General features: G+C 37.6%; 1 protein-coding gene across 1 annotated transcript; it reads left to right on the forward strand.

Annotated features, from left to right (window-relative positions):
• The first annotated feature begins 19419 nt into the window (after positions 1-19419).
• Positions 19420-20082, forward strand: LOC141696138 (uncharacterized). Its single transcript, XM_074500324.1, has one exon. It carries the CDS (start codon positions 19420-19422, stop codon positions 20080-20082), a length of 663 nt encoding a protein of 220 aa, XP_074356425.1.
• The last annotated feature ends 2373 nt before the right edge of the window (positions 20083-22455 follow it).

The following is a 22455-nucleotide window of genomic DNA, read 5'->3' on the forward strand; positions in this document are numbered from 1 at the left end:
GATGCAATGATGAATATGTTGTGTATTGTAAGTGGATAGATGATGCAAATGTTGCTCAATACATCATGCTAGATTCCATGAACATTGAGCTACAGAAGCAACATGAACATATGGATGCTCACACTATCCTTATGCATCTACAAGAGTTGTATGATGTGGCAGGGAGGACAGCTCGATATGAGATATCGAAGGAACTGTTCGGTTGTAGGATGTCTGAGGGATCATCTGTGAATGACCATGTACTTAAGATGATCAATTTGATTGAACGTCTTGGACAACTTGGTTTTGCCATGGATGGGGAGCTCAGCCAAGACTTGGTCTTGCAATCACTACCGAGTTCATTCTCGCAGTTTGTTGTGAACTTTTACATGAATAAGCTGGATGTCAGCCTGCCTGAACTCCACAACATGTTGAAGACCGCGGAATCGAATTTCCCCCCAAGAAGAGTTTTGTTCTTCTAATTGGTGAAGGTTCTAATCCTAAGAAAAGGAAGAAGAACCCTTCCAAGAAGAAGAAAGTAGGTGAGAAAAAGCCGGTTCCACCAAAAGCTGAAGACCCCAAGAGCAAAGCTGTTTGCTTTCACTGTAACAAGGTGGGGCATTGGAAGAGGAACTGCAAGGTTTACCTTGCATAATTGAAGTGGAAGAAGTAGAAGGGTAGTGAGACTACCGCTTCTGATTCAGGTATGTTCATGATCGAAGTTAATATGTTACTAAGTCAAATTTCTACTTGGGTATTAGATACCGCCTGTGGTTCTCATATTTGCAATTCGTTGCAGGGACTAAGGAGAAGTAGGACTCTTGAAGAAGAGGAGGTGATTCTACGGATGGGAAATGGATCAAGAGTTGCTGCTGAAGCTGTAGGATTATTTCATTTACATATGCCTACGGGCAAGACTATTGTTCTAAATAATTGTTATTTTATTCCCTCGATTGTGAGGAATATTATTTCTATTCCATGTTAGACTTGGATGGATTTTCGTTTGTTATTCAGAATAATAAATGTTCAATTCTTAGAGATAACGTTCTTTATGGAAGTGGTATTTTAAACAATGGTCTGTATGTATGTGACGTAGAGCATAATTTACTACAAATTGAACATACTAATAAAAGAAAAAGGGATGATGAAAATCTCACTTTCTTGTGGCACTGCGGACTTGGTCATATTAGTGAAAATAGACTGCGGACATTGCATAAGGAAGGGTTACTTGACCCCTTTGATTTTGAATCATATCCTACATGCGAGTCTTGTCTATTGGGTAAAATGACCAAATCTTCATTTAGTGGACATGGAGAGAGGGCTGCAGATTTGCTAGGATTGGTACACACAGATGTATGTGTACCAATGTCTACGCAAGCCATGGGTGGATTTTCATACTTCATTGCTTTCATAGATGATCGATCTAGATTCAGATATGTGTATTTGATGAAACACAAGTCTGAAGCCTTTGAAAAGTTCAAAGAATATAAGTATGAAGTGGAGAAACAAACTAAACATAGTATTATAACTCTTCGATCAGATCGAGGTGGTGAATACTTGAATGGAGAATTTCTAGCTTATCTCAAAGAAAATGGTATAGTCTCCCACTGGACTCCTCCATATACTCCACAGTTGAATGGGGTATCTGAAAGGAGAAATCGAACTTTGTTAGACATGGTTCGGTCCATGATGAGCTATGCGAATCTTCCAGTATTCCTGTGGGGTTATGCATTGAAAACCTCAACATATTTACTGAATAAGGTGCCTTCCAAATCTGTTCCTCAAACTCCATATGAGATATGAAAAGAAAGGAAACCGAGTCTTAAACACGTTAAGATTTGGGGATGTCCAGCTTATGTCAAGAAAGTTGACCCAGATAAGCTGGAATCTCGATCTGTAAAATGTAATTTTGTGGGATATCCTAAAGAGACTTTAGGGTATTACTTTTACACCGATCATCGGGTGTTTGTCTCCAGACATGCTACCTTATTGAAAAAGAAGTTTATCCTTGAAGGAAACAGTAGGAGCAAAATTGAACTTGATGAAGTTCAAGAAGCACAAACTACTACGGATCAAGTGGAAACACCTGTTCAGACTGAACAACCTTCTGTAGAACAGCCCATTCGTAGGTCAGGGAGAGTGTCTCGCCAACCTGAGAGGTATTATGGCCTTGTCATTGAGAATGACAATGAGTTGTCAATCATTGATGATGACGACCCTGTGACCTATAATGAGGCTATGAGTAGTGTTGACTCAGAGAAATGGCATAGTGCCATGAAATCCGAAATGGAATCTATGTATACCAACCAAGTATGGACTCTGGTTGAGGCGCCTGAAGGTGTTAAGCCTATTGGGTGCAAGTGGGTATACAAAAGAAAGATTTGAGCAGATGGGCAGGTGGAGACCTATAAGGCCAGGCTCGTGGCAAAAGGATTCGGACAAAGGCAAGGGATTGACTTTGATGAAACTTTTTTGCCTGTAGCCATGTTAAAATCAATTCAAATTTTGCTTGCGATTGCTGCTTACTACGACTATGAGATCTGGAAAATGGACGTGAAAACGGTCTTCCTCAATGGGAAACTTAAAGAGGAAGTGTATATGACACAGCCAGAGGGTTTTCTTTCCAAGGGAAATGAACACCTAGTGTGTAAGCTGCTGCGAACCATATATGGTTTAAAGCAAGCTTCTTGTAGATGGAACATCCGTTTTGATGAGACAATCAAAGAGTTTGGTTTTATCAAAAACATAGATGAACCATATGTCTACAAAAAGGTTAGTGGGAGCGTGGTAACATTTCTTGTATTGTATTGAAAGAGGAGACGTCAAGAGAGTTGACACACATAACAACGTAGCAGACCCACTCACAAAGCCACTTTCTCAAAGTCACTTTGTGTGATGACCTCAATCTCGGGGTAAGGAAATGAGGACTCACACACCTCTAATCTACTAATTAAATATGCATAAACCCCGATTAACTACTAACAGGATCAACAGGATAAAGTATGAGACAAGATTACAACTACCAATAAAAGAATATAACTTACAAACCCGAAATATTATTAAATAATCAATATCGATTCCGGCTAGGAACCGACAGATAACCCATTTTATCTTTAAACACCACTTTCTAGGCGCGAGCTCACTCATAATCTGTACTACCTCCTCTGGCAACTGGAAGCCCTCAACAAGATAGGTACCACCAGGTACGCTCTTACGAGCAGTGCGCCTAAGCCTGGCCATCTTCTTGCTTAACTGCCATGGTTAGATTAAGACAAAACAATGAGTATAAAACTCAGCAAGTAACTAAATAGCAGTTCTACAATATCAATTCTCAATATACTTTGAACAAACTAGGGCATTCTACTTTAGCTAATCTAGGTGGCAGATTTCCATATATTTATTTTTGTTTTCTTTGAGATAAGGAAAGGGTATCCGAAGAATAGTTGGGCTTTCAAGAAAACAAAGCTCGAAACAGGGCAAAAGCCGACATTCATCACAATTCATTATAGGATCAAAATAGATCTTTCGATAGAGGAAATCAACAGTATTTCAAGATATAGAATCATTCATATGATCAACAATTTCAGGTATCAGGGTTCTGAGCTTTAAGCTCCACAATAACATAATCAACTCTTTTCAAAACAGTATGAACCATTTTCATTTCCAAAAATCAATTTACTGAATAAAAGTTTCAGTTCCCTTTTTAAATAATCATTTAGAACCCATGATTGGATCACTTATCTTTCCATTTCATTATATACGGGTGATCAGCCCGTATCGACCTCCATTCTGGTCTTTAAGGTACCATTCAGCATAATTTCAGCCTTAAATTGGACTAGTCCCACTAGCCTCTTACCATGACTGGACTAGTCCCACTAGCCTCTTACGTCTCAATCCAATCCATCAGGAATTTATTTGGAAAACCTTGAGTTGGAAAACAATAGGTTTTCTAAAATTCATTTTATCATTACCAAGCCTTTGAAATCATTCGGACTCTTTCAAGTCGAAACTCATTCTTAATTCAGATTTTAAAGAAACAAAGTTCAGGGAGTGAATCAAAGATACGCAAGGAACAATTCTCAAGAATTCTGTATCAAGGATAATAAGGTACTAAATTTGAAGGATCATTAATAACTTAGGGATCATTAGGGCGATCAAGAGAAACAGGGTATCATTAACAGAGTTATCCAAGATAATTTTAAGGTTCAATATGATCATGGCATTATAGGAAACTTAAACAGAAAGGCAGATTATCAACGGGTGAAATCAATAGGATTATCAATAACAGGTTATCAAGAACAAAGGGTACTTCAAATCAATATCAGGGTTTCATAAAGCAAGGGTTTCATACTTTAACAATTCAATACTCTACATGGTATGAAAAACATTTCCTTTACAATCATTTATACAAGTAATCAGAGTTACTTGCCTGAAATTGCTTTCATGAGGGTTGAACTACTGCCACCTAGTATACTTTTCCCTTTCCTAGCCCGAATGCCCTCACGCTCCGAATCTACAATAAAACCAGAAATCTTAATTAGATTCCCAACTCTCGTTCCCGGAACGATCACTCTATACGATAACTCGATTATATTCTTGACTCGAACTATACGAGTATAGCTTATACAAATAAGCACACAGCACATAGCACATAGCACAATTCTTTCTCGAAGTTTTTATATCCTTATGTACCTAGCAATCAAAGCGTACTCGCTTGACCTAGGCTATTTCTCAAATCACACTAACACGACTCTTTTACGAGTACTAGACCCATTTACAACCAAACATTTACGTGCATACTATCACTTATATCAATCGACTTCGTTCCCTTTTTTTTTATTCCTTAATTCGAACCACATAACACAATTAACTAAACAATCCATAGACTATCACATATACGCATCCAATCATTGCATTTTTGATTATCAAAAACCAAGTTTTGACCTTAAGTTCATATGGCCTAGTCGGCCTTATTGCAAATACCCACCATAAAATTAATCAAATACTCACTTTAATTCACATAAACACGTATCTCATTCAACAACCTTTAAAGAACCACTCTCTTTCTTTTAATCATAAAAATCCGAACCATAATTATACATATACAATCAAATTTCTCAAAAATCACACCATACAACTTTAGTTATAGCATGATCCAACATTTAAACTAGCACCATTTTCTTTATTAACAAATTTCGAACATAAACACCACTCAATCATGGTCATGCAAGCAAGTTCTCATTAGTCACTAAGATTTTCACCAAAAAATCAACTCAATTCTCTTTTTAAGCCTAAGACCCATTCGGGTTTATCAAGAAAACACACATGCAAAGTTCAATCTTGACACGCAAAGTCTTATATCACATTTTCAACTTGTTTTAAGCCTTAAATTAGTCATTTAACTCATTTTCATCAAGATTTCCGAAGCACAAAGCCAAACATCACCTAATGACTCAACTTTAATCAAATTATTCAATCAACATGCATGCATTCACTTAATTACAAATCAATCTCTTCTAAACCCATTTTCTACTCGGCAAAAATTCAAAATTCACAATCCAAGAACCAAACATTGACATGCATCACTATTCTCCTCTTTTAAATCAACATACAACTCTATTTCCTACTAATTAAACTTAGTTTACACCAAGATCACGTCACAAAATTCAATTCCCTTTTTATTAGCATAAAAGCCGAACCAAAACCTCAACATGCAATCATAAATTCTGATTTTCTAAGCAACAATCACTTGCACACATTCATTTTATAACCAAGGAAATCATTTTACCAAGCACCCACTCGATTTTTTTATCAAAGAAGCCAAAACCTTTTTTTTTTTCAAATTTTCAAGATATCATAACATTGCAACATTAAAATCTAACAATCACATCATGGAAAACCCACCGGATCTCCTTTGGATCATGTCCGATGGTGGTCGAACTTGAGAGAGTCCATGACGGATCTCCTCTCGAGTTTATGACCTCCAAAACCTCTTAAAATCACTCTTATAGTTATGCTTCAAGAAATTGTTTTTCTTAAACACAACCATAGTGATCAATCATCAAAACACTTGCAAATACTTACATGCAAATAGGAATCAAGAAGTATACCGAAAATAAAGGCTAAAGGTAGCAATATCTTTGAGTTTGAGTAAGATTTGGGGGTTGCATGCAAGTGAGAGAGATGAGAGATGAGAGGGCCGAGAGGGAGTGAAAGAGAGAGAGAGAGTGTTCGGGAGAGAGACGAGGGAAAAGAAAGAGAGAAGAGAGAAAAGAGAGAATGAGTGAAAAGAAAGAAAAGAAAGAGAAGTGGGTTATATATAGCACTTAGAAACAAGGGCAATCTAGTAATTTACCAACTTCCTTTTACTCACTCATTCCTTTTCTTTTTACTTAAATGCGATAAAATTCAAATACAAAATATATCTCTCTCGGAAAGTCGAGAATTATTGAAAATGACATTTTTAACGCGTAGGCCTCGAAATTAGATTTTTATCCATTACTCATAATAAGAATTTGAGCGAGCGGTTGATTTTATATGAATTTCGCAAACTCGCTTTAATAAATATATTTTCCACTTAAAATCAATTTAAAAATGCAAAGATCCACAATTAAATTCACTTATCATTTTTAAAAAGTCTCTAAGACCTCTACGAAGATAACAGAACAAATCCCATGTTTTTATCCATCTCAGATGATTTTATAAAAATGCACGAAGGTTAATTAAACATTTACTTAAATCACATAATTCCTTTAAAATTCACAAAAATTGACACAGAAACATATAATCATGCACACAGTCAAGCAATCACACGCATATAGTCACATAACGACTCAGGTCTGATCATAGAATATGTCACTCTTAAATCTTTATCCTCTTTTACGCGTACCGGGTCACGTTCAGCCTGACGGCCCGAAGCTCAGCGTTTCGATTACGCTTCTCATTATCTTTGCCAATCAACACGTCTCTTAAGACAAAATACTTTATTCATTCACTTCACATATAATTCACATTTTATATTATTTAATTTCCATATTAGGACGGGTTCCGTTCTACCTGACGGCCCGAAACCACAGCTTGACTTCTAAGCTGACTCTTTAAATTGGAACGTTTTTATCCACGCTCCTTAACTCTAGTATACAGATAAGACAAATAATTACCACTTAATCACATAATTATAATCTCATCACATAACACGTACTTTACTTTCTTAATTACGACGTAAAATTCTCGGTCGTTACAATCTACCCTCCTTAAAAGGATTCTGTCCCCAGAATCTAATCTAAGCAAATAGATGGGGATACTTTTCTTTCATTTCGCTTTCTAATTCCCAAGTCGATTCCTCGACTAGTGGATTTCTCCACAACACTCTAACTAGAGGTACAACTTTATTTCTAAGCGTCCTTTCTTTTCGATCCAAAATTCGCACTGGTTGTTCCACATAGGACAAATCTGGTTGGATTTCTACTGGTTCCAACTCGATCACATGGCTCGCATCAACATTATACTTCTTCAGGAGAGATGCATAAAATACATTGTGCAGATGTTGCATTTGCGGCGGTAGCGCTAATTCATACGCCACTTTCCCAACTTGTCGCAATACTTCAAATGGTCCAATGTACCTTGGACTTAGCTTTCCTTTCTTTCCAAATCGAATTAAACCTTTCCAAGGAGATATCTTCAATAAGACTTTGTCTCCAGTTTTGAATTACACATCTTTCCGCTCTTGATTCGCGTACTTTGCATGTCGGTCTTAAGCTGCAATTAAACTCTTTCGTATCATTTCAACTTTTTCCTTCGTTTGCTGCACTAGCTCGGGGCCAATTAACTTGTGCTCACCAACTTCGTCCCAATAAGTAGGGGATCTACACTTTCTTCCATACAACGCTTCATTAGGCGGCATGCCAATACTTGCGTGATAACTGTTGTTGTAGGAAAACTCAATTAAGGGCAAATGATCGTCCCAATTTCCTTTGAAATCTATTGCGCAGGTTCGCAACATATCCTCAATTTTCTGAATTGTCCTTTCACTTTGTCCGTCTGTCTGCGGATGATATGCCGTACTCATTTTCAATTTCGTTCCCAAATGATCGTGGAATTGTCGCCAAAATCTCGAATTAAACCTTGGATCTCTATCAGACATGATAGATACAGGAACTCCGTGACGCATCACGATTTCATCCATATACAATTTGACTAGATTCTCTAATGAAAACCTTTCAGTTTATCGGCAAGAAATGTGCTGACTTTGTCAATCGATCAATTACCACCCAAATCGCATCATGTGTAGACTTGGTTTTAGGTAATCCTACCACGAAATCCATTGCGATATGTTCCCATTTCCATTCAGTTATGTCCAGTGGCTGAAGCAATCCACTTGGCCTTTGATGTTCCGCTTTAACTCTTTGGCACGTGTAACATTTGCTTATCCATTCCGCAATTTCCTTTTCATGTTTGGCCACCAAAAATTTTCTTTCAAATCCTGGTACATCTTCGTACTTCCAGGGTGAATTGAAAATCTCGAGTTATGCGCTTCTTGCAAAATCTCGTGCTTTAGTTCCACAACATCAGGTATCCAAATACGTGAGTTAACACGGTATATCCCTTTTCCATCCTTTTGAGCTTTAATTTCTTCTCCCGTCAACATATTCCTTTCGCGATTCATCACTTGCTCTTAACAGCATCTAATCTTTTCCTAAAATTTCAGGTTGAAACCGTATTGCATAAATGGCTTCACCTCCACATTCTGGAGTGTGCACCACTATTTCCATCTTTTCAAAGTCCTTGATTAATTCTTCTGATGACGTTAACATATTCAACTTTTCCTTTCGACTTAAAGCATCAGCTACCACATTTGCCTTTCCAGGATGATAGTTTATCGCACAATCATAATCTTTGATCAATTCCAACCACCTTCTTTGTCGCATATTTAGTTCTTTCTGAGTAAAGATATACTTTAAGCTTTTATGGTCCGTATAAATCTCGCACTTTTCTCCGTACAAATAATGCCTCCAAATCTTAAGGGCAAATACAATTGCTGCCAATTCCAAATCGTGCGTTGGATACTTTTGCTCATGCGGCTTGAGTTGCCTTGACGCGTATGCTATTACTTTCCCGTGTTGCATTAACACGCATCCAAGTCCTTTATAGGAAGCATCACTAAATATCACAAATTCACCTTTATCATCTGGTAATACCAACACAGGGGCGGTTACCAACCTCTTCTTTAACTCTTGAAAACTTTCCTCACACTTTTCTGTCAAAACGAACTTCTCATTCTTCCTCGTCAATTTTGTCAATGGAACTGCGATCTTTGAGAAATCTTGCACAAATCTTCTATAGTATCCGGCTAATCCCAGAAAACTTCTGACTTCCGTCGGAGTCTTGGGTCTTTCCCAATTCATTACAGCTTCTATCTTGGCTGGATCCACTTTAATTCCTTCTTTATTAACTACATGACCAAGAAATTGCACTTCTTTTAGCCAAAATTCACACTTTGAAAACTTTGCATACAGCTTCTCTTTTCACAGAATTTCCAAGGAAATCCTCAAATGCTCCTTATGATCTTCCTCCGTCTTGGAATAAATCAGTATATCGTCAATAAGCACAATCACGAACTTGTCCAAATACTGCTTGAACACTCTGTTCATAAGATCCATAAATGCAGCTGGCGCATTCGTCAAGCCAAATGCCATCACCAAAAACTCATAATGTCCGTATCTTGTTCGGAACGCTGTCTTGGGTATATCTTCTGCTTTGATCTTTAATTGATGATACCCAGATCTTAAATCAATCTTTGAGAAACACGAAGGTCCTTTCAATTGGTCAAACAAGTCATCGATCCGCGGTAGAGGGTACTTATTCTTGATTGTCAACTTATTCAGTTCACGATAATCGATACATAATCGCATACTTCCATCCTTCTTCTTTACAAACAACACCGGTAGCGCCCCACGGGGATACACTCGGTCGGATTACTCCTTTGTCCAACAATTCTTGCAGCTGAGCTGCCAATTCCTTCATTTCAACCGGCGCCATGCGATAGGGAGCTTTCGACACTGGTTCCGTACCAGGAGCCAATTCAATCATAAACTCGATCTCTCTGTCTGGAGGTAGTCGAGGCAATTCATCAGGAAACACGTCCGGAAAATCTCTTACTACCGGAATATCGTCGATCTTTACAGATTCTTTCTCCACGTCCACGACATGAGCCAAATAAACTTCGCATCCTTGACGCATTAATCTTTTCGCCTCAATAACCGTTAGAAATTTCTTCTCTTGCCTCTTTCCTTTAAATATCACTTCCTCACCATCCTTGGTTTTTAACTTCACTTTCTTACTTTTACACTCTATTTGCCCTTCATGATTTGTCAACCAATCCATTCCTAGAATAATCTCAAATTCTCCTAACTTAAAAGGAATTAAGTCAGCAGAAAAGTGCCGACCTTCTATAGACACATCACAATCGGGACAAATCTTATTAACAAGAACTTTCTCTTGATTGGCTACCTCTATAATCAACTTAGGCTTTAGAGGGTACGCAACACAATTTAACTTATCAAGAATGCTTTCAGAAATAAAAGATCTGGTTGCTCCAGAATCCATCAAAACTTTTACTTCTACTGAGTTTATAACAAGCATACCTGCTACCACATCCACATCTTGCACCGCATCTTTCATTGACATGTTAAAGGTCCTAGCTCTGGGTTGAGCTGATGGTACTGGGAGAGACTGGCGGTCCAGCAATTCTGAGAACATTAGCCTTCTGCACAGGCTCCTTGCAATTTCTAGCCATATGGCCTGCCTTGCCACACTTGAAACAAGCCAAATCAGGCTTCCTTACTTCATTTGAACATTCTGAAGAATAATGCCCCTTCTGGTTGCACTTAAAACATGTTATATCCAGCTTATTACACCTCCCCAGGTGTCTCTTTCCACAGTTCCTACATTCTTGCATCTAGGGGTCTGCTATCCTTTCCCGGTTGTCCAGCTTTCTGGAAACGGTTCTTCTAAGCTCCATTCCCGGGTCTAAACTTCTGAAACTTTTTGTTCTGACCTCCACCATTCTTTCCAAACTTTCCTCTGAACTTGAAACTTCCTTGCTCTTGCTCAGAGCTTTCAAACTTCCTCTTTCTTCCTTCATTTTCTCTTCGAGCAGCTTCCCGCTCACCTTCCACTATCATTTCCTTCTGAACCAAAGAAGCATAGTTCTTGATCTCCAACATTGCTATTTGACTCCTAATCCACGGCTTAAGTCCCTACTGGAACCTCTTAGCCTTCTTTGCTTCAGTATTCACGTACTCTGGCACGAACCTTGACAACTCCGAAAACTTCACCTCATATTCTGCTACCGACATTTCCTCCTGTCTAAGATCCAAAAATTTCATCTCCAACTGATCTTGCATATAACTTGGCAAATATTTTTCCAGAAACATCTCAGTGAACTTCTCCCAAGATAAGTCTTTGCCTTCCAACAATGCCTTAGAAGACTCCCTACCAGAAACTTGCTTCATCTCTCAAATAATAACTTGCGTACTGAGCTTTCTTATCGTCCTTAACTTCGGCTAGCTCAAAGGCTTTTTCCATCTCTCTCAACCACGACTGTGCTTTAATCTGATATGGCAAACCTAAGAACTCTGGAGGGTGAAAAGATTGAAAGTGCTTGAAATTTCCAACTTTTGGGGCCACAGGTTGTTGCAAAAGCTGAGCAAGTCTGCTCATCAAAGTTGTTTCTGGGTTTATTTCTGGGTCTTGGGTGAAAATTTCTTCTTCTTGGTGATCTGGTGAGTTGGCCATTTCTTACAAACCTGTTTGAGCAATTATTTAGCAATACGATAGCATGGCATACATAACAACAATTTTTATGAAATCTCTTTCGTGGGTTTTAAGTTTTACCCAATTTGCACATGCAATCCTATTACTACATAATTCTCATATCAGTGTTATTTTATCATGGCACGGAATAGGGTTTTACGATCTTTAGACATGGTTGTACGAAAACATGGTTGTATTTAAAACATGGCATTGAGAACAGTTTATAAGATAAACAAGGTGCACAAAGGAAAGCAAGATAATAGATTTATTTAAATCAAGGGTTACATAGGAAATATTCTGGATTTTAAGGTTCTGAAACAAGGTACAATAAATAGCAGGGTTAAATAGAGGAAAAACTGGAAAATATCCCCCTATCTACCCCTAACTTCCAACTACTACTACTACTGCACTGGTCTGAAATACAACAAGATAAATGAAAAAGGGATCCCGGCATCTGACCAAGTATCCCAAAGCCTACCGGTGCTGAAAATAACAACAACAATCTACGGGCTCAACCAACAGTCCCGTCTAATCATCTAGGATCTCTCTCAACATAACCAACATCCAGTGAATGATCTTATGCAGCCTCCGGGCCTCAGCATCAGCATCACTGGTGGATGGTCCCTCATCCAATCTCTTCCTGGCAACCTGCTCCACCATCTTCACTCGAACTCGCCACTCATCATCCATAACAGAAGCACACTGCCTAGACTCCCTGGCTAGTCTATCCACCAAAGCTCCTAACTCAGGAATGCGGGAGTACATAAAGTCTCGGTCCTGGGCTAACTTGCCACCAATGCTGACAGGAACAGTCTTAGGCATCTCCGACTCTGGCTCAGGGGCAGGGGTCTCTGAATCAGGCCTCAAGGGTGAAATCTGCATAGGGATCTCACTACTCTCAGAAGGGTCCTCTTCTGGGTCTGAACTAACATATACAGGCTCCTCTGGAGAGGGTGGAATAGGGTCCACAGGGGTACCAGTCAAGCTAATCTCTGAGTCTGAGTCACTACCACTACTAGGATCCTGAGAGAAAACATAAAACAACAACCAAGAAACAATGTTAGGGTCAAATAAAGCTTCCAGCTAACTCACACCCTAACTCTAGTTTCTGCCTTACCAATTAACACTTTCCCTTAGACTATACCTAATAGTCTAACTCAACTCTACATGAGTCGAACTCTCTCGCGATATAGATATATTCCCAAAATACCCCTTTTTAAAACCTAACTTGTCTCAGGGACTAGATCCTGTAGCTCTGATACCAACTTGTGACGACCTCAATCTCGGGGTAAGGAAATGAGGACTCACACACCTCTAATCTACTAATTAAATATGCATAAACCCCAATTAACTACTAACAGGATCAACAGGATAAAGTATGAGACAAGATTACAACTACCAATCACAGAATATAACCTACAAACCCGAAATATTATTAAATAATCAATATCGATTCCGGCTGGGAACCGACAGATAACCCATTGTATCTTTAAACACCACTTTCTAGGCGCGAGCTCACTCATAACCTGTACTACCTACTCTGGCAACTGGAAGCCCTCAACAAGATAGGGACCACCAGGTACGCTCTTACGAGCAGTGCGCCTAAGCCTGGCCATCTTCTTGCTTAACTGCCATGGTTAGATTAAGACAAAACAATGAGTATAAAACTCAGCAAGTAACTAAATAGCAGTTCTACAATATCAATTCTCAATATGCTTTGAACAAACTAGGGCATTCTACTTTAGCTAATCTAGGTGGCAGATTTCCATATATTTATTTTTGTTTTCTTTGAGATAAGGAAAGGGTATCCGAAGAATAGTTGGGCTTTCAAGAAAACAAAGCTCGAAACAGGGCAAAAGTCGACATTCATCACAATTCATTATAGGATCAAAATAGATCTTTCGATAGAGGAAAGCAACAGTATTTCAAGATATAGAATCATTCATATGATCAACAATTTCAGGAATCAGGGTTCTGAGCTTTAAGCTCCACAATAACATAATCAACTCTTTTCAAAATAGTATGAACCATTTTCATTTCCAAAAATCAATTTACTGAATAAAAGTTTCAGTTCCCTTTTTAAATAATCATTTAGAACCCATGATTGGATCACTCATCTTTCCATTTCATTATATACGGGTGATCAGCCCGTATCGACCTCCATTCCGGTCTTTAAGGTACCATTCGGCATAATTTCAGCCTTAAATTGGACTAGTCCCACTAGCCTCTTACCATGACTGGACTAATCCCACTAGCCTCTTACGTCTCAATCCAATCCATCAGGAATTCATTTGGAAATCCTTGAGTTGGAAAATAATAGGTTTTCTAAAATTCATTTTATCATTACCAAGCCTTTGAAATCATTCGGACTCTTTCAAGTCGAAACTCATTCTTAATTCAGATTTTAACGAAACAAAGTTCAGGGAGTAAATCAAAGATACGCAAGGAACAATTCTCAAGAATTCTGTATCAAGGATAATAAGGAACTAAATTTGAAGGATCAGTAATAACTTAGGGATCATTAGGGCGATCAAGAGAAACAGGGTATCATTAACAGAGTTATCCAAGATAATTTTAAGGTTCAATATGATCATGGCATTATAGGAAACTTAAACAGAAAGGCAGATTATCAACGGGTGAAATCAATAGGATTATCAATAACAGGTTATCAAAAACAAAGGGTACTTCAAATCAATATCAGGGTTTCATAAAGCAAGGGTTTCATACTTTAACAGTTCAATACTCTACATGGTATGAACAACATTTCCTTTATAATCATTTATACAAGTAATCAGAGTTACTTGCCTGAAATTGCTTTCCTGAGGGTTGAACTATTGCCACCTAGTATACTTTTCCCTTTCCTAGCCTGAATGCCCTCACGCTCCGAATCTACAATAAAACCAGAAATCTTAATTAGATTCCCAACTCTCGTTCCCGGAACGATCACTCTATACGATAACTCGATTATATTCTTGACTCGAACTATACGAGTATAGCTTATACAAATAAGCACACAACACATAGCACATATCACAATTCTTTCTCGAAGTTTTTATATCCTTATATACCTAGCAATCAAAGCGTACTCGCTTGACCTAGGCTATTTCTCAAATCACACTAACACGACTCTTTTACGAGTACTAGACCCATTTACAACCAAACATTTACGTGCATACTATCACTTATATCAATCGACTTCGTTCCCTTTTCTTTTATTCCTTAATTCGAACCACATAACACAATCAACTAAACAATCCATAGACATTCACATATACGCATCCAATCATTGCATTTTTGATTATCAAAAGCCAAGTTTTGACCTTAAGTTCATATGGCCTATTCGGCCTTATTGCAAATACCCACCATAAAATTAATCAAATACTCACTTTAATTCACATAAACACGTATCTCATTCAACAACCTTTAAAGAACCACTCTCCTTTCTTTTAATCATAAAAATCCGAACCATAATTATACATATACAATCAAATTTCTCAAAAATCACACCATACAACTTTAGTTCTAGCATGATCTTACATTTAAACTAGCACCATTTTCTTTATTAACAAATTTCGAACATAAACACCACTCAATCATGGTCATGCAAACAAGTTCTCATTAGTCACTAAGATTTTTAGCAAAAAAATCAACTCAATTCTCTTTTTAAGCCTAAGACCCATTCGGGTTTATCAAGAAAACACACATGCAAAGTTCAATCTTGACATGCAAAGTCTTATATCACATTTTCAACTTGTTTTAAGCCTTAACTTAGTCATTTAACTCATTTTCATCAAGATTTCCGAAGCACAAAGCCAAACATCACCTAATGACTCAACTTTAATCCAATTATTCAATCAACATGCATGCATTCACTTAATCACAAATCAATCTCTTCTAAACCCATTTTCTATTCGGCAAAAATTCAAAATTCACAATCCAAGAACCAAACATTGACATGCATCACTATTCTCCTCTTTTAAATCAACATGCAACTCTATTTCCTACTAATTAAACTTAGTTTACACCAAGATCACGTCACAAAATTCAATTCCCTTTTTATTAGCATAAAAGCCGAACCAAAACCTCAACATGCAATCATAAATTCTGATTTTCTAAGCAACAATCACCTTGCACACATTCATTTTATAACCAAGGAAATCATTTTACCAAGCACCCACTCGATTTTTTTATCAAAGAAGCCAAAACCTTTTTTTTTCCAAATTTTCAAGAAATCATAACATGCAACATTAAAATCTAACAATCACATCATGGAAAACCCACCGGCTCTCCTTTGGATCATGGCCGGTGGTGGTCTAACTTGAGAGAGTCCATGACGGATCTCCTCTCGAGTTTATGACCTCCAAAACCTCTTAAAATCACTCTTATAGTTATGCCTCAAGAAATTGTTTTTCTTAAACACAACCATAGTGATCAATCATCAAAACACTTGCAAATACTTACATGCAAATAGGAATCAAGAAGTATACCGAAAATAAAGGCTAAAGGTAGCAATATCTTTGAGTTTGAGTAAGATTTGGGGGTTGCATGCAAGTGAGAGAGATGAGAGATGAGAGGGCCGAGAGGGAGTGAAAAAGAGAGAGAGTGTTCGGGAGAGAGACGAGGGAAAAGAAAGAGAGAAGAGAGAAAAGAGAGAATGAGTGAAAAGAAAGAAAAGAAAGAGAAGTGGGTTATATATAGCACTTAGAAACAAGGGCAATCTAGTAATTTACCAACTTCCTTTTACTCACTCATTCCTTTTCTTTTTACTTAAATGCGATAAAATTCAAATACAAAATATATCTCTCTCGAAAAGTCGAGAATTATTGAAAATGACATTTTTAACGCCTAGGCCTCGAAATTAGCTTTTTATCCATTACTCATAATAAGAATTTGAGCGAGCGGTTGATTTTATATGAATTTCGCAAACTCGCTTTAATAAATACATTTTCCACCTTAAAATCAATTTAAAAATGCAAAGATCCACAATTAAATTCACTTATCATTTTTAAAAAGTCTCTAAGACCTCTACGAAGATAACAGAACAAATCCCATGTTTTTATCCATCTCAGATGATTTTATAAAAATGCACGAAGGTTAATTAAACCTTTACTTAAATCACATAATTCCTTTAAAATTCACAAAAATTGACACAGAACATATAATCGTGCACACAGTCAAGCAATCACACGCATATAGTCACATAATGACTCAGGTCTGATCATAGAATATGTCCCTCTTAAATCTTTATCCTCTTTTACGCGTACCGGGTCACGTTCAGCCTGACGGCCCGACGCTCAGCGTTTCGATTACGCTTCTCATTATCTTTTCCAATCAACACGTCTCTTAAGACAAAATACTTTATTCATTCACTTCACATATAATTCACATTTTATATTATTTAATTTCCATATTAGGACGGGTTCCGTTCTACCTGACGGCCCGAAACCACAGCTTGACTTCTAAGCTGACTCTTTAAATTGGAACGTTTTTATCCACGTTCCTTAACTCTAGTATACAGATAAGACAAATAATTACCACTTAATCACATAATTATAATCTCATCACATAACATGTACTTTACTTTCTTAATTACGACGCAAAATTCTCGGTCGTTACACTTTGATCGTCATAAAGACAAGATGGGTATTAGATACCAGAGTGATTGGCTTTAGTACAAGTGGGAGATTGAAAGAGATGTGTCCTAAGTCCAATCATGTATGATGATTTAGGAATAACTTTTATGTAATCTGTTTTGATTTCATTGATATTAATAAAAGACTTTTTTTGGTTTTATTGTGGGCTTTATCTATTTAAGTGTTTAAATAAGATATACCATAATTTAGAGTAAAGCTTTTTATGGATTATGATGAGATCATAATAATGAGACCTAAAAGATGATAACTCTAAACTTAAATATTTCCTGGTCGTAGGATTAATAACTGGTAATTAGTAATCCGCAAAGATCGGTACATACTATGCTTGCTTCATTATGAAGGATGTCTGTTCTCATAGACATTTGTGTGGTGACACTATAGCTAATATGTAGGTGCTTATTATAGAATAAGTTCACTGAACATGACTCACACAGCTGAACAACTGATGGAGTTCACTCACGTGTCAGCAGTTGTTCACATAGTGATAGTTGTACAAGTATTCTTAGACTTGAGGTCATCATAGTCATCTTGTGTACACTGAACTATGCTTTGGTTTAGTTCTTAGTCTCCGGGGACAATTATAAGGGATCTACTGGGTATAGGAATTTGTACACGAAGATAGTGTATGATCAATAAAGGATCTACCCCTTCCAGTGAAGGAAGAGAATATTCAATGCTGATCCAGTTATGCTAGTTCAGGAATCTCTGGCCATAGTGAATGAAATTAGAAAGGAGTTTCTAATTTACATTAAATAGAACTAAGTATAGTGAATGAGAAAACAAATGATTAAATAAGATAGGCTTGACACAAGTTTCATGCCTTGTATTTAATCGTGACATTGCAGGGTAGAAGGAATTGATTGTACGGTAACTACTCACTGAATAGGTTCCTGGTATTCTAAGCAGTGAATTCGTATTATCCGGATAGTCGCGATATGCTGAGAAGTATCCCTCACGATGTAGAATAAATATGATTAATTTATTAATTAATCATATTTAATGAATTAGAGAATTTATATAAATAATGATAAAATAGTTTTATTATTGTTTATTTCTACTATCGGCTGAATATTGAACCTACAGAGTTACACCATAAAAGAGAATGATTTAATGGTGGATGAATTAATTAATAATGGATGGTAATTATTTATTTGTGAAATAAATAATTAATTAGCAGATTTAATAATTGATTAAATGAGATTTAATTAATTCTTAATATTATTAATTAAGAATTTAATTTTAGAAATTAAATCAAGTGAGAGAATTATTTTTCTAAAGTGTTTATAAAAGGGATTAATGATTAAAAGTTTTTTAATTATTAGTTAATTGGTTAATAAGAATAATCAATTAAAGGGTTAATAATAATAATATTTTATGGAAAATTTTCAGCTGAAAATTTTGCCTATAAATATACTATTATAAACCCTATTTGCTTCAACCCAAATAATTAACCCTTAATTCTAAAGTAGAACAAGAGGGAGTCAACTAATTCTCTCAACCTCTTCCTCCTCCATCACATTGTACTCTTGGTTGATACCGTTGGAGTGTTTCACACTTGAGGAGCAGCTGCTAGGGATTTCCGTCCATCGTTCTTGGATCCCTATTAAAGACCTCCGTCTTTTCATTAACGTAAAAATTCTTAAGGTAAACATACTGAACTACGAATTAAATATTATTTTTCGCATGGATCCTGCGGAGGGTTTCAGTTTTTTTAAGATTTAAATTTACATTTTCGTTGCGTTTATGTGCTAAAAACCCTTCACTTCTATCCATAGCGGAGAAAGAAACCTCGAAGGAGGCCTGGGAAGCAGTGAAGGTGCTGTGTCAGGGAGCAGAGCGGATGAAAATAGCGAGAATTCAAACTCTAAGGTCAGAGTTTGAGGTTATAAGCATGAAAGAGGGAGAATCCCTTGATGATTTTTGTCTGAAGCTGAATGGCTTAGTGACGAACATACGCACCTTAGGTGATTAGATGGCGGAGGCGTATGTCGTTAAGAAGGTTCTAAGAGTTATGCCACAAAAGTTCTTACAAATTACATCTGATATCGAGCAGTTTGGTGATCTCGAAAAGATGAGCATTGAAGAAGTTATTTGGTCATTGAAAGGGTATGAGGAGAGGCTACGTGGTCAAACTGAAAGCTGTGGAAGCACAACCCAGTTACTTCCTACTGAAGAGGAGTGGAGAAAGAAAGATAAGAAGGAAATCAATTGGTTGCTCACTAGGGAGGAGTGGATCAAGAAGTCGAATAGAACTGAAGGGAACTCACAGAAACTTCTAGGAAAGAACTCGTTTCGTAGCAATCGTGACAAGAGCAAAGTTTGTTGCTGGAATTGCCTCAGATATGGTCACTTCGCAATAGAGTGTAAAAATCCAAAGCAAGACGAGGAACAAAAGGAGGAAGTGAATATTGCTCAAGTACCAGATGATGAACCGACACTCTTGTTAGTAGAAAGTGATAAAAAAGTGAAGAATATCATGCTGATAAACCAAGAGAAAGTGAATTCGAGATTAAATCGAAACAAGCATGATAACAAAGTAGTGTCAAACCTATGGTACCTAGATAACGGTGGTAGCAATCACATGACCGGACAAAAATCGAAATTCAAGGAGTTGAACAAAAAAATAACAGGGTAGGTGAAGTTTGGTGATGGGTCATTGGTGGAGATAAAAGGAAATGGTTCAGTGCAAATGAGATGCAAGAATGACGGTGAACGTATGCTCCATGATGTATACTATATACCTGCACTTTGCACTTTGCAGCAATATTATTACCTTGGTCAGATGGCTGAAGAAGGATACAAGATCTCGATGTGTGGGGATTACTTGTGGGTGCGAGATGCAAAAGGAGCCCTGTTTATGAAGGTCAAGAGGTCTATAACCAGGCTATATAAAATCATAATTAACACTAGAGAGGTCAACTGTTTGCTCACAGAAGATTGTAGTCAGGAATGGTTGTGGCATTCCAGGTTCGGTCACGTGAATTTCAATGTTATGCAAGAGTTGGTGATGACATGGAATCTATTTGTTGAACCGGTTGTCCACATGAGCTGTATCTGGAGTCACACCATACGAAGCATGGTCAGGTGAGAAACCATATGTAGGGCATATACGTGTATTTGGCTGTGTGGCTCATATGAGGATTCCAACTGTGAACATGAAGAAGTTGGATGACAGAAGTAAGGGTGTAGTACACCTGGGTAAGGAGCCTGTGACAAAAACTTATAGATTGTATGACCCAGTGAGTAAGAAAGTGCACGTAAGCAGGGACATTATTTTTTAAGAGAAGAAATCATGGGCTTGGGCTCACGAATTTGAGACTAAAATTGCAGATGAGGAAAAGTTTGTTGTGTTTGGATTTGGTATTGATACAATGTAAAATAACGAAATAACGGGAGAGGATGATACGTTGGGAAGTAATATTGATAACCTGGAAGAGTCAGGGTATGTCTCGAATTCTGATGCATCGATAGAGTCCTCACATACTACAAACTCGTCAAGTACAGAGTCTGGCAGTAGCAGTACACCTAAAATTTATAAGTCTCTTGCGGAAGTATATGCTAATGCCGAACATGTGGAATTGGATGATGACGAGCTGTTCCTTGTGGCTGTAGATGAACCTGAAAACTACATTCAGACATCGAAAAATCGCTTGTGAAAGCAAGCCATGGAGAGGGAAATAGAGTAAGTTGAGCAGAATAGAACATGGAGTTTGACAGCTCTACCAAGTGAACACAAAGCAATAAATTTGAAGTGGGTTTTTAAGCTAAAGAGAGATGCAACATGCAACATAGTGAAGCATAAGGCAAGGATTGTCGCGAAGGGCTCGCGCAGAGAAAGGGAGTTGACTTCGAAAAAATATTCGCTCCAGTAACTCGATTGGAGACAGTACTTCTCGCTCTTGCTGCCAAAAATAGCTGGGAGGTGCACCATCTTGAAGTGAAAACAACAATTTTAAATGGGGAAATAGAGGAAGAGGTATCCATAGCTCAACCAGAAGGATTTGTAAAAGAAGGGGAGGAACACCTAGTCAATAGATTGCACAAAATATTATACAGATTACGACAGGCACCAAGGGTCTGGTACTCGAAGTTGAACAAATATTTAGAGGAGTTTGGTTTCAGTAGGTATCCTCTCGAACGTGCTGTTTATACTAAGAAGATTGGGGATGATATTTTGATAATCCCAGTGTATGTCGACGATCTGTTAATTACTAGGACTAGCAAGGCTGTTATAAAAGAGTTTAAAGCACAGATGAATCAAAAATTTGATATGAGTGACCTGGGACTTTTGTCACACTACCTGGGCATCGAGGTAAAGCAGAACAGAGGTCACATCGAGTTGAAGCAGGAGGCATACGTGAAAAAGATATTAGAAAAAGCAAGTTTGGCAGAGTGCAATCCAGACAAGCATCCAATGAATCCGAAGGAAGTCATCACCAAAGCTCAGGGAGGAAAAGAGGTTGATGTAACGTTTTATAAGAGTTTGATTGGTGGTCTACGCTATTTGGTTCACACTAGGCCTGATATCGCGTACTCGATGGGTATTATCAGTAGATTCATGGAGAAAATTACCTCAATGCATTTGAATGCTGCAAAGCGTGTGTTACGTTATGTAAAAGGAACTCTGAATTATGGGCTGGGTGTACACGACAGACAATGGAAACAACATACTAACGGGATACACAGACAGTGACTTGGCGGTAATATTATGGATCATAAGAGTACGGGAGGAATGGCGTTTTATTTAAACGATAGTTTAGTTACATGGGTTTCTCAAAAGCAGAAATGCGTAGCTCTTAGTTCGTGTGAGTCTGAGTTTATGGCAGCGACTGCTGCAGCTTGTCAGGCTATTTGGTTGAAGAATCTATTGTCAAAAATCACATGCGAGTTCCTTGGTCTACCTAATCTAATGGTCCCCCTAAATCACCACACCCAACTACTCTGTACCCTCCCACACCCAATTTCAGCTTTTCCCCTCCGTTTTTAATTTGTTTTTTCTTGTCAAACC

Source organism: Apium graveolens, chromosome 11 (assembly GCF_009905375.1).
Source record: "Apium graveolens cultivar Ventura chromosome 11, ASM990537v1, whole genome shotgun sequence".
Taxonomy (NCBI): domain Eukaryota; kingdom Viridiplantae; phylum Streptophyta; class Magnoliopsida; order Apiales; family Apiaceae; genus Apium; species Apium graveolens.

Coding starts and splice junctions, on each gene's coding strand:
- LOC141696138 (XM_074500324.1), top strand. CDS start 19,420: ATGGCGGAGGCGTATGTCGTTAAGAAGGTTCTAAGAGTTATGCCACAA.